Source organism: Neoarius graeffei, chromosome 25, assembly GCF_027579695.1.
Source record: "Neoarius graeffei isolate fNeoGra1 chromosome 25, fNeoGra1.pri, whole genome shotgun sequence".
In the NCBI taxonomy this organism is placed as follows: domain Eukaryota; kingdom Metazoa; phylum Chordata; class Actinopteri; order Siluriformes; family Ariidae; genus Neoarius; species Neoarius graeffei.
The window spans coordinates 38,990,970-39,005,452 of NC_083593.1; the positions used below are offsets into that span (position 1 = coordinate 38,990,970).

A 14,483-nucleotide genomic window follows, 5' to 3' on the forward strand; every position below is an offset into this window, starting at 1 on the left:
ATCATAAATAATCCCATTTTTACTCTAATCAAACCAGATAGATAGAAGAGAGAGACAGACAGAAAACTTGTTCTCTCTCTATTTATTCTCTCTCATATACATATATTGTCTATCCACATTCACTGGATATGAGCAATCACGTGCTGTGATTGGCTACTCTACTACTAGGATATCAGCTTATATACTGTGAGTAGAGAAAAACAAAATGGTGGTTTTGTTATCAAGTATTTAAAAGAAACAGAAATAGCTAAAAGAATATAGTGGACCCCCCAGTATCTCCCGTTCTACACTCCAGCCCAGTTGGTGGCGGCAATGCACCTTTAAATTGGTTTGCCAACAACCAAAAAAAAAAACCCCGTAAAGGACAACAACAAAATGGAAGAGCGTGTTGCTGAACCAACCGAGGACGAAATATAAACTCTACTTGAAAACAAAACCCCCAAAAATACAAAAAAAAAAAGCAACAAAATTTGGAATAAAAGTATTTCATGGTAAAAACGCATCTTTTTTTTCTTTTTGAAGAATTATTATTATTATTATAGCATTTTTTCACAAATTGCTAGTCATTTCGCCAGTTTGTTTACATTCTAAGCGGAAATGATTTTGTCAGACGTTTTGTATAAAGTTTTTCATTATTGAATTTGCAAAACCTAGTGAATGTGGATAGAATAAAACAGTTATTCCACTCAATCTTGTTGTACATGGCTTATAGCCAACTCTGTGCTACGTGCCTCGTCGGCTATCAGCTCATGTACGACACGATTTCGTGGAATAACTTAAATATACAGGTCCGTCTCAGAAACTGCTCTCATTTGGGACATTATGGTTAAAAAAATACATTTTCTAATTTTACTTTTTTTTTTTTGCATTTACCTAACACTCAATGTTTCTTTTGTCATGTTTAATAAGAATAAAGATAGTATCTTGCTTTATCTGGCCTCCACTGTGGAAATTTTTTTTGATGACAATTCAAGTGCTTTTGTAAAATTGATTTTCATATAAAATAACTACATCATGAAGTATTAAAGCCCCTCCTTCACAGATGAGTGAAAATATTGAATACATTTCCTCTTTTTGATTGCTTGGGTTTTTCCACAAATTTGCAGAATTTTTGCCAAATTCTGAATAGAGTATTATTCGAATCAAAGATTTAGTTTTATCTGTATTATTTCTTTCATCATTTTATTTCAAATTAAAACCAACATCACCATTCAAAACCGTACAGTTTATTGACCGAGTATATTTAGTGGGGTGCCCCCACAGTACCCAGTTTCTGAGACAGACCCATATATGTATGAGGATATTACACGGTTGCACAAAGCTATGAAGTTTATCTTCGAGTGGTGAATGGATACATCACGAGTGAGCGAAACAAAGAAATGAGATATTTTTCAACATGAGAAGATAAACTTCATATCTTCGTGCCACCATGTAAGGTTCTTTATATTATACGGACACATCCACAAATAAATATGCAAGTCAATCAAAAGAATTTTAATTATGAACCGGTTCGCCATTTTGATAACGCGTCAAGTCAGCGGGAAAACTATGGTGGCCAGGAAGTGCAAAGCAAAATTACAAAATGTGAAACACTTTTACATTTTATAAAACAAAATTACATTAGCAAAACACTTTTACCAAGGACAAAACAAATCAAATTGACAAGACGCGGAACATTTTTACTGGTCCCGAAACAAACTTACAAACAAAAATATTCACGGAAGGGGAGTGCACCAAATACCGGAAGTACGGTGGCTGGGAAGCGATAGAGTGAGCGGTCAATTCGTGTTCTGTGTCCGAAATCACTCACTACTCACTATCTAGTCCTCTATATAGAATTCCCTATATAGTGAGTAGGGAGTAGTGAATGAGTGAGTGATTTCAGACACAGCCAATGGAATGTGCTTGGTCCTTCTATCTGGCCCGTATCCTTTAAAAATTCTAGAGACCGCCCACACGAACCGCGTTAAGCGGTTCATGTGTTTTCCACAAAAGGGGCAAAACATCATTTGGTCACAGCTGACGTTCCGTCACCATAAACTCCATAGAAGACAACACGAATTGACCGCTCAATCCATCACTTCCGGGTCACTTCCAGCATTTGGTACATTCCCCTTGTCTCAGTGCTTGTAAAAGTGTTTCGTGTTTTGCTAATGTAATTTTGTTTTATAAAATGTTTCACATTTTGTAATTTTGTTTTGCACTTCCAGGCCACCGTAGGAAAGCGCTGGGAGTGACGTCATCAGAGTGAAATATCGGGAAATATGTCACTCAGATCTATGATGTATTTTGAATGAAAAATATGAGTTTTTCAACAGGAGAAGATAAACTTCATATCTTCAAGCCACCGTGTGATTTTCTTTTTATTATATAGAAACATTCACAAACAAAAAGTCTCCAAATTTATCAAAACAATTCATCGATTTCCTCACAAGTGACCTACAGAGATTTAGGTCACGGTTTTGGTTCTCCATGTCCTGGATGTAGCACGTATGAAAAATATGAGTGGCGTATTTCCCAGTAAAACACTGGGCCCATATATGTATAAACTAAGATCTATAACCAAGATCCCGGAATAATGACAAGAGACAAGACTAAATGACTCTACCGTCTTGGCAATAGAGTCTACTAAACTCCTATTAGATGTTGCCATGATGCTTCTTACTCAGTCATTTTTTAGTTCTCATTATTAATTGTCGAGCTTTTATTTCACATCATAATACATTTGACAGTAAAGGGGGATAAAAACAGCTTCCTCCTTCAGTCCACATTTTCTCATCTCATTATCTCTAGCCGCTTTATCCTGTCCTACAGGGTCGCAGGCAAGCTGGAGCCTATCCCAGCTAACTATGAGCGAAAGGCGGGGTACACCCTGGACAAGTCGCCAGGTCATCACAGGGCTGACACATAGACACAGACAACCATTCACACTCACATTCACACCTACGGTCAATTTAGAGTCACCAGTTAACCTAACCTGCATGTCTTTGGACTGTGGGGGAAACCGGAGCACCCGGAGGAAACCCGCACGGACACGGGGAGAACATGCAAACTCCGCACAGAAAGGCCCTCGCCGGCCACGGGGCTCGAACCCGGACCTTCTTGCTGTGAGGCGACAGCGCTAACCACTACACCACCGTGCTGCCCCTCCACATTTTCTATCCCAGATTTTAGAGAGCTTAAAGGTGTACCAGTACTGGTCATGCTTACAACATTAATCATGCTTTATGTATTACTTATAGACAAAAAACGCACACATTCAGTCAAAAAAAAAAACACCAGAAAAGCACTTTTGCGGACAATTTTATTCCGCGAGTTACCCACGGAGCCAGAACCACGGGGAGCAGCCATTGCTGGCCGGAAGTGGCATACAGTCGTTGATTCCAGGTTATTGGGTGCGAGTAAACAAACAGTGTTCTATGGGTCGAGATTTCCAGTTCCCAGTCAAGTAACTTCAGAACACGTTGAATAAATATAGATCTAATACCTGTAATAGAGTTTTATGGCACATATCTATTATTTCATGGTATTATGTGCAAGTAGATTTGGTTGTACTTTGGAGTCGAGAGTTTTGACGGCGAAGCTCGACAGGTTTAGAATGAGTAGGTCATGTACTGAGATAAATATCTTTGCGATTTTTTTTTAACCATACAAGCATGATAAACATATTGACAGAAACCTTATACTTTACACTTTCCTATGTGACCACTGTCAAATAATATTATAGTTTTTAAATGACCTAAATTAGATGAAACATAAAACCTGTCACCTTACTCGGTCACACCGGCGCACGCACTTCCACGTTCATAAAAGACTATTCGCATGCCCTGTGTCCGAAATCGCTCCCTACTCACTATATAGTGAGGACGCCATTTTGTAGTGCTGTCCGAAATGATAGTGGGGATTATTACACCCTATATAGTGCACTCAAAGTATCCCACAATGCATCACGAAAAGTAGTGTACAACCGATGGTCACTAACCAAAGCAATATATCCCATCATGCACTGTGGTCGTGCTGAAAGAAATCAAATTAAAAGCCTTAAATTTGATTGAATAAAAGGCAGCGGCAAAGAAGAAAGTATTCAGCCTTGATTTAAAAAAAAACCTGAAAGATGCAGGTACTTTGTATTGATTAATGTGGGGAATGCGCTCAGTATAATATGGATTTATCACAAAAATACATGCATGTATTTATTATTTTGAAAACCCACCAGCCGACTGATCTGGCACGTTTTAATTGTGCGACAGTAATGACGTAAATACCGGCGCGACGGACTAGTGTCCGAAAGCGGTTTTTCATTTTACCAATGAGCTCACTATGTAGTCCTCTATATAGTAATTCCCTATACAGTGAGTAGGGTATGAGTGAGCGATTTCGGACGCAGGGATGATAATGACATGATAATCACTTTCTTTCGGTTTCGATTGGTTTCTCTTTCGCGGTGGGAACGCCCACCGTAAAACAGGATAAAATCTGCCTGACATCCCATTAGGGAATTACAGGGATATATTTGGGCTATTTGGAGGTAAAACTTGTTGCGAGATGGCGCACGGATTTTATGCACTTCGGATGATTCATTTTATGATTCAGGACAGTGATTCGGATCAATCTTGAGAACCGCGACACTGATGATGAACGGCGCCTTTTTTTTTTTTTTAAACTTCGACTCAATCCAGCCAAATATCAGCTTGATTAAGTGTACATATTTTGTTCTATTTCTTATGAGCAGATCGGTTTATAATGTGTTACCTTAGACTGGTGTTTGCAACACGGGGTCAGTGACCAGTCCACTGCAGCCCAGACAATCGGACAAACCAACGACTGTGTGTCACTACCGGTGCTGGAACAGCCTGTGAAGGAGGCAACATGTCGCTGACCATGCCTGACTGGCGGAGCAGTGACTTAAACTCGAGTCTACTTGACAAAAGCTTATGACGAATGTAAAGGTTCCCCCAGCTGGAACGGCTTCTTCTCGAGACCAATGCCCTCGTGCCACCTGCAGAATTCTGGAGCGAAAACACCGCGAAAAAAACCCAGAGAACCAGAGATTGGTTTCACTCCTGTTTATTCACAGTTTTCCCGCCAAAGATGAAATATTCCAAACAACTTTTTATAACATCCCAAAAAGCTGTTTATCTTTCTAAAGGCTGTGTTGTGTCTTGTGTCTGTCGAATATGTGTGTGCGCGCAGATGTGTGTGTGTGCATGAATATGTGTGTGTTTGTGTGTGCACGAATGTGTGTGTGTGTGTAGGATGTGTGTGTGTTATGTGTGTGCGTATGTGAATGTGTTCTTGTGCTAAGTCAGCAAATCACATCTTAATTCCATCAATACGAGTGTGTGAGTAGAGCCTTGAATCAATCATAAGCAAAATATACCTTGGATCAATCATAAGCAAAATATTTCATATCAACGGATATGTTCTTAACAACTCAGCAATTCAGCATTTACAATTTTAAACAAAGACATGTTTATGTCTAGTCTAGCAAAGAAGTGTGTGTCTTCTTCACTGGAGGAAGGTCACAGTAACTTTTACAGCAGACCTGGGCATTTTATGGCCCGCGGGCCGCATCCGGCCCTTTGGTTCATTCTGACCGGCCCGCGTAAGGTTAATTAGAAATTACAAAATAAATGTATTTTCTAATTTTACCCCATGAATGGACTGAATGTGCATTGCTTTTATTTTGAAGTTGTGTTCAACAAAAACGCAATGCGCGCGACATGAACATGACATGAAATCCCACGAAAACTAATCCCGCGATAACTACTTCCGTAATTTGTCCAGACCAACCACAAACTTGTACGTCATCCTTCAAACGGTCCAGCCAATCACATAGTGTGACGTCACCAGCAGGCGCCGGAGCCCGAGCCAATCTGTAGATCTGATACCTACACCGAATCGACCGATGATCATCTGTCAGCTGTGCTTTGCATCTCCACCTCAGACATTCAACCTGACTCTGATGCGCTCGTTAAAGACCAATAGAGACGAGATTTCTCTCACTGAACAAATAAAAAACTGAAAAACACCAAATGAGGTGATTAGACTAGAAATGTGGGCATCATTATTATAATATGATGTATCTTGCTTGATGTTTGGAGTAGAAAGACAATATTGTGATGTCTTTATTGTGTTTTGGGGTGAATGTGACTGAAAAAAAATGGTACAAACGTTCACATTTTGTTAACCATTGTTTTGGGAAATTTGATTGAATAAATGACATTTTTTGTAAGGCAACCTCGTTTTTTCCATACTCTTACCAGTCTTAGCAGCTTGTAAAAACAATGTTATTTATTGCTTTATATAAAGAAATACAATTAATATTATGCAGAATTTAGTTCAGCCTTTTGGTCCGGCCCCCCACAAAATTTTCTGTTTCTCATGTGGCCCCATGGAAAAAATAATTGCCCACCCCTGTTTTACAGGAAGCCACACAGTAACAGTCAACAAAGGATCTAAGAAGCTAAATAATAAAATCAAAGTCTTAACAACCCTAAATTACATTCTGCATTCTAAAACTACAAAACTAACTTAAATCACTTAATGCAGCTTTAAATCTAACATTAAATCTAACATTCAATCATTTCAAATTCAACACTGAAGAGACTGGTTAAATCTACCAATCCTAAATCACGTTCTGCAGCTATAAAACTAACTTAAATCATGCTTTAAATCTAACAACGAACGTTACATGATGGAATCACTGGTATCGTACGTGATCTTTTGAAATAGCTAGTAATTAAAATTCACTACAGAGGCACTTTAAAAGTGCTTGTGTTTACGATCGGCAGTCTAGGCACTGCTGAAAAACGTGCATAATCTGAATCGACTTACACCAGTGCTTAACCCATTTCTTTCTAGACATAACTTTCCTCACATAATACTGACAAGTCTCCGCCTCTAAACGCAGCCCACACTGGCTGAGAGAGGAAACGAACCTGTCATGTTCTCCTAAGTGCCGAGTCAAAACTGTTGAGAACCATCGTCTCCACATGAAGCCAAAGGTCCATTTCAAACTCGAATTCAAAACTCCACTTCACTTTGTACTGCTGATGAGCCACGAAGATTAATTCAACATGATTGCCACTCATGAGTTAATATATCAGGCACACTGTTCGATGACTGCTGATGCCATGAAAAGCTTTGGCTTGAGCTGAAATTAGTCAGGAAATGTAGACAAACATCCTCCTTGTTTCCTAGCAATGCGCTCATGCCTGTGCCTCACATGAAACACCGCGGCTCCATCGCGGCGCCCATGTGAACTCAAGGATTTGTGCTAATATCTAGAAGATTAGGCTGCGAGTTTAAATCTCAGGACTGTCACAGAGCCACTGTTGAGTTTTTATTAAGCTCATACAAATCATTTCGGATATGAAGAAATGCCTTTTTTTTGAGAAAATGGTTCGTTTTGTAGTATTATATCTGCAGGCAAGACGATAACCAGGCTTATCACTTTTTCATACAGTACAAGTGTCCATCAGCAGCTTCGATCAGAAAAGTGACGACAGATTTCTAGGGAACAGGCAGCATTTTTAATTTGTTTTGTGCTATTCTGGATGATTACAAGCTGCCAGTACTCTCCGTTAATCTCGCTCTAATAGATGGCGCCATTTAAAAAAAAAAATCCTGTGTACAGTACATTTAATGTGCACAATTATTTTTGCAAGTCACAATTATCTAATTGACCTACGGTAAACCTGACTTGCTACACTGCACTCCACTCTGCCAAAGCATGATAAATATAAAGAAGCATACACTAACCTGGCTTTGCAAAGTCTACACACACCCTGCAGTAATGTATATACAGCCTGTGACTGACACATCCTCGCAAAGGACACACTGTTCTCCACATACTGTTGAGTGTAAAAATATGCATCCCCCATGGATTCTGGATGGAAGAGAACTAGAACGTTTGCCAAGACGCTCTTGGTCTCCAGAGTAAGAACAAGTGATTATATGAAATTGTGACAGGGTTAGGGATGAGCTCAGTCTATAGATACATCCACGAAGCATCAAGAGCTGCAACCTGGACCATCTAAATTGTATTCAAAGTGGAATCAATGTAATAAATAAATCTTCAATTTTTTGCCAAACTGCTGCAGCACAAGAGGAATGGATAGATAGACAGACAGACAAGACGACAGGGTCATCTATATCCCCTGCCCTATATACCAACTATATACCAAGTTTCAAGATATTATGTCACATTTTTTGAGTTCTGCTGCAGGAAACCAACCCTACCTCTTTACACTGACCTCAGCAGCCCATGGCATAAACCCATCTTTGGTCCAGGTGAGCTAAAAATTACAATTTCTTAGTATCAAAAGGCACATATACATTACTTACTTAACACGTATACCAACTTACAAGCCCATACCGCTCATAGTTTTCAAGTTCTGCTCCGGAAACAAAACCGACCCCTAAGACTAACCTGAGAGACTAAGTCTGAAATGGTTTCCATGGAAACATCAAAAATTAAAAATTCTCACATTTCTTAGTATGAAAAGGCACATCTACATCACCTTGTTAACATGCATACCAAGTTTCAAATCCGTATCATGAACAGTTTTGGATATATGCTCCGGAAACGAACATTGCTCTTAGAAACTAAGTCAAAATCTATTTTTATGTAAAAATTTGAAAAATACTTTTTTTTTCAAAAATCCAAAATAGCAAAAGGCACCAGTTCACATGTTGCTTGATATGTATACAAAGTTTCATGAAGATATCTTCAGTAGTTTTAAAGATATGGCCCGGAAACAAAAACGTGACCAGATGGACAGCCGGACTGACGGAGCCCGTTTCTATATCCCCCGCCAAACTTCATTTAAGCCTTGGTCACAACCGGCCGTACGTGCTCCTACGGCCGGTCTACGTGCAAAAAACGCAAGAAACGCACGGAGGGCGCGCGTGTGACATGCTGATTTTCGAGCCGTAGACTGGCCGCAGAGGTTCTTTGTCATGTCAAACAAACTCTACGGGCGCTTACGTTTTTTTCAGGTTGCAAGACAAACTTACGGCCAACGTGCGTCTTTCTCCACGAACAAAAAAAAAAAACGCAGCGATTTGGGAAACGCCAAAAATTGCACGGCCAAAAAATCGTACATCCGGTTGTGACCTAGGCTTTAGGCGGGGGATAACAAATAATCAACTTCATGGTAGTGACAGTCCATTCATATTGGGCTGCATCACACCACTCTGTTGTTAATTATTTTCCTAGAACATCACACCCTGAGTGTTTTATTCCTTACTTCACAGCTGTAACTGCCATGCTGCTTAGGATTATTTCATAAGCAGCCTTTCTCTAGCCTGAAGGTTAGAGAAGCAACCTTGGGCCCAAAGGGTCGCCAGTTCGATTCCTGGGACCAGCAGGAAAAATGTAAGGGGAGCTGAGTGAATGAACAGCACTTCCCTGTCCCTTTGTATCATGGCTTGAGCAAGGCACCTAACCCCCAACTACCCCCGGGGACTGTAGCATAGCTGCTCACTGCTCTGGGTATGTACATGTGTGCTCATTGCTCACTTGTGTGCGCGCGTGTGTTCACTGCTTCAGATGGGTTACACTCAAGACTCTTCTTTTTAAGCTGGTACAGTGAAGGCTACATCGGGGGCAGAGCCTTTTCTTACAAAGCCCCACAGTTATGGAATAGCCTTCCAAGTAGTGTTCGGGACTCAGACACAGCCTCAGTGTTTAAGTCTCGGCTGAAAACATATCTGTTTAGTCAAGCCTTTTGTTAGCCAATAGTTTTTATTAGGTAAAGGAGTAGATCTGGAGGATCCTCAGGCTTAGAGTGTTTTGGTAAACTGGGATGTATGGATGCTGTCATCCGCCCGCTCACTCAGATTTGTTGTTGGTGTAGTGGCTGGCTGCTTTATGTCCTCATGCCTGTGTTACCTTCTGGCTCTCCCTTTTTAGTTCTGCTGTCATAGTTAGTTTTGCCGCAAAATGTACCCTGTTCTTACTCATTAGGTGACACTGGGCATACCTAACAACCTGTGTCGTCGTCCCCCCCCAGCTTCCCTCCGAGTTACATTTCTATTCTGAGTGCTCCTCGGACCTGCCTGATCCATCCTGATGCCCTACGTCTGGTTGGAGTCTCATCACATCGCTCCTGTGGAGGACAGCCCCGTACGGACAGTCGAAAGTCGCACTTAGAAGATGCTCCAGACGCTTACAGTAATGCTTTTATGCCTTAGGACTACAGCTGACTTGCAAACTTTTAGGACTGCAGTTGTCATGAACGGTTTTGCGCTCAAGTTTCCATCAATGAACAGTTTAACACTTCAGCAAAACTATGGAATCAATTTTGTGCCAAAATGTTCATACAATACTTTTGAAATATCAAACAAAAACAACAAATGAAAATACAAAAAAAAGTGTCAATTTTTTTAGACTGGCAAACAAATTATTTGTGTAATTGTGCAAAATATCAGTCTATTACTCTTCAGAAACCTTTTATTTTTGTTCCGCGTCTTTCTCAGTTTTGTTTGGCGTAATTTATTTTGGTTGCGATTCCAGCTTTCTCGTTTGCGCTCCCTGACTTTTTGCTTGCAGTTTTGGCACAAACTTCACGTGTGGGTGGGCTGTCCAGGAACGCATTCCCATTGGCTAACTTGTGTTTGACTGACAGCTACGCTCAACCATTTCCTACTCGGATTCTGGCGGACTGTTTGACGAGTGACCGATCCATTGACGGTAAACAAGGATGGAGTGGACTTCAGTGGCGACTATGATATTGAATTTACACTTTGTTGAATTAATTCAATATCATAGTCGCCACTGAAGTCCACTCGATCCTTGTTTACTGTCAATGGATCGGTCACTCGTCAAACAGTCCGCCAGAATCCGAGTAGGAAATGGCTGAGCGTAGCTGTCAGTCAAACACAAGTTAGCCAATGGGAATGCACGGAGTTAAAAGATGCTTTCTAGCAAATGGGCGCAGCCATATTGTTTTCTCGTTCTATTGCGTACAGTCTCACGGTCAGTGTTGCCAGATACTCCTGACGTTTTCCAGCCCAAAATATGTTCAAAACCCGCCAAAATGCACTTGAAACCCCCCAAATGGGCGGGGAACCGCGCAATCTGGCAACACTGCTCGCAGTATTTACATCAATTTAACTTCCGAGTGTTCCCGAATGTCAACGAGAACAAACGAAGCCGACGAAAACATCGCTAAACAAGCAAACCAAATCAGAACGTATTCTGCTGGTCATTTTACTTAAACATATTTTTAATGGATATACAAGAGATTAAAAAACAAAAAAAAACAAAAAAACCTTTCGCTAGAAAATAGCGGAATTCCGCTAAATAGCGGACGTCTGGGATCCCTGCTTATTGCTTGGTGTTAATCGGTAAATTGTCTCTAATGGAGAGCAAACATGAATTTAAATGACTCTGAAAGCACCTGTAACTCCAAACAAAACATGATAAATGCAACACATGTTGCTCTGCATGCAAATGAACGAGTACAAAATGTTGCACGTGTTTAACGGCGGTTAGATGGCTGAAAACAGACCGCTGCGAAACGTGACTGATGATCACCACAACGTACCACGACCACAATCGAGAACTTTAATGCCGGCTGATTTAATCACTTATAGAGGTTAATTGAATATAAATAACATTTTGCAGTAGCTTAGAATAATAGCATCATTTAAATGTCATGCCACGTTTACCCACAGTAAGAACTTGAACGTGAATGGGGAAAGGAAAGGTACCTTCTGTAAATAGAGGATCATGCCTTTGAGAACAGCATAGAATGTCTTCCAGCCTCTCTTTCCTCTAGGGGCTAGAAAAGATGAACAAGAGGCAGGTGTAAACCTTGTGACCAAAAAAAAAAGAAAAAGGGAAATACAATGCAGTACATTAAAACCTGGCAATGTAGTCAAACGTTTCATGATTTTTGCCTAAATGCGTATATCCTAATAATATTTGCTTCACCACCGAGTTTATTTATACGCAAGAGGTTTCCTTTTTGATTAGTCGCGTCTTATGACCGGATGATCCGAGTGCAGGAACAGCACACATAAGCCCTGCTGTTTTTATCCCGACTATAATAGAGCTCCACCGGTCCCGTGGGTGGACTTGACCTTGCATGGCACACAGAATTCCCGAGATGGCGTGAAACCGCTGTACTCAGGCTGGCACCACAAACTAATCTTGCTTCCATCACATCGCATTTGGAAATTTATTAGATGTTGATCAGAGATCGGTTTCTAACCTTGCCTTTATAAATCTTTGACGTCTGCATCACTCTGTAGAGTTGCAACAGGAGATGAGGCACCTATTTTTGTGCAATGTGCCCATTACATTCTGGCAAAGTTAAAGCAAATGGGCCACCTGTTAGCGTATTGTCAAAATGATATTATGATACTGTGATGGTCCATTTCATTTGAGACCATATCAAGATCAAGATCAAGCCATGCCGTCAGATCGCGGGGTGGGGGGTGGGGGTTGCTTTCTTTGTGTACCTAAATGCCACAGTGACATTCTGCAGAGGTGGGCTTTAATCCTCAACTATTTCAGATGACATAAGCACAACACTAACGAGTCCGAATTCTTTTCTTTCCTTTGGTGTCCGGTGAAACTCATTATACTGGGGACAGACGTGGTCATGAAATACAAAGCACTAATGGTGAATGCTGTGCATTCATGTCTCGTCATTAGCATTGCTGTATTCAACCTGCTCTTCAGCCTGCCAGCTTGTACTATACAGCAATTATTTTAATAACCTTTTCCACCTTGCATTAGCTCCTTTATCTAGAGGATTACATCACCCATTGATTCATTTTTTTTTAATGGAAAAAAATTAAATGTGTGATAATAAAAAAATATGTAATTCTTACAATTAAAAAAAATCAAATTTTAAGAAATGCAACCTATGTGCAATTAAAAAAAAATCACAGGTGTATATTAATGTGCTCCTTCTAATATGCTATCTTTTCCATAGTAACAACTGATTCACGAGGACTTGCACAGTGAGTAATAATAACTACATTTTAATCATGTATTGTTCGCAAAGAAAAACTTTGAATAGTTGACATGATGAAGTTTTTGGAATATTTATGGAAGGAGTCTCCAAATGTCAGCACACTGAAACAGCCAGTCAGTACTAGAACCCAACCGATAAGAGCTAATTGTGGATAAATCCGTATTGTCATTTACACCGGCCAATAAATGACAATTAAAAAAAGAAAAGAAACTGAGAGACAGAAGCTGGATTCTTCAACCATGTTATGAGTGTCATTGTTGTGTCGTTTGTTCATCAGAGGGCAGGCTGCCAACTCCACTGTTGGGAAACATGCGTGTTTGAAACGTCATAAATCACAACAATCAGCGGACCCAAGCAGCGCACGAGGGAGCTCATCTGTGTTCAGGTTCATTCGTAGTAGTCCTCTACTGTATAGTTTATAATGGATTAGATTTAAAAACATTTTTTTTTTTACTTGTATTTGTATTTTTATTCATTTGACTCTTATTTATCAAAACTTTGCATTTGTTTTTTAACTGCACTTTTATTATTCATGTTATTTTGGTGCGGACTTAAATAACTACACATAAAAATTGGAAAGGAAAATGTTTCTGGGGGGGAAAAAAAAAAAGAATATTGCTTGTTATTCTATCCACATTCACTGGATATGACCAATCACACGCTCTGATTGGCTACTCTACTACTAGGCTATCAGCTCATATACCGTGGGTAGAGAAAAACAAAATGGCGGCGCCTGTTGCTGAACCAACCGAGGATGAAATAAAAACCCTATTCGAAAACAACCCCCCCCCCCAAAAAAAAGGCAACAAAATATGGAATGAAAGTATAGACCCCTTCGTAGTAAACGTCATTCATACGTAAGAGGAAATTGTGCGCGCAGCCTGGACCCAAAAAAGACTCAGCGACGGTAGAGACGAGAAGAAATATTTGGAAGAAATGCCTAGTTGTTGTGTTGTCGGGTGTCAGAATCGTAGCAGTGATGGGGTTAAAATGTACAGAATTCCAGCAGGATCTCACCCATTCCAAAAAAAATCGCCGACGTCTATGGCTACAAGCCATCAAACGTGTAGACTGGGATGAAAACACCATCAAAAATGCGCAGGTTTGCAGCGCCCACTTCATCACAGGTAAGATCAGGCTATTTATTAAATCTTTCTTTTTTATTCTTTCTAGTCTTCGTTTATTGATGTAGCAAAATACTTTGGTAACGTTTGTCTGATTAGCTGGGTCATAGTTACACAATGTAATGAATATTGTTAGCATGTTAACTTAGCTTGGCATGCAATTTTGTTTGTAGGAGAGGTCTCGCTTGACTCAAGCAGTCCAGATGTTGTGCCATCATTATTTGTGTGTGCCGAAAATCACAATTTTTTTTTTTTTTTTAAAGATATTTTTTCGGGCTTTTTGCACCTTTATTGGATAGGACAGTGTAGAGACAGGAAATGAGCGGGAGAGAGAGACGGGAAGGGATCGGGAAATGACCTCGGG

At 40.2% G+C, this 14,483-nt stretch overlaps 1 protein-coding gene across 8 annotated transcripts in view; it reads right to left on the bottom strand.

Moving 5' to 3' along the window:
• Positions 1–14,483, bottom strand: part of psd3l (pleckstrin and Sec7 domain containing 3, like) — a 504,243-nt gene that overhangs the window by 35,034 nt on the left and 454,726 nt on the right. For all 8 annotated transcript variants that reach the window (XM_060908177.1, XM_060908176.1, XM_060908179.1 and 5 more), the window contains one exon: positions 11,722–11,792. In XM_060908177.1, coding sequence (XP_060764160.1) covers positions 11,722–11,792 — 71 coding nt within the window. The remainder of the gene's footprint in view (positions 1–11,721; positions 11,793–14,483) is intronic.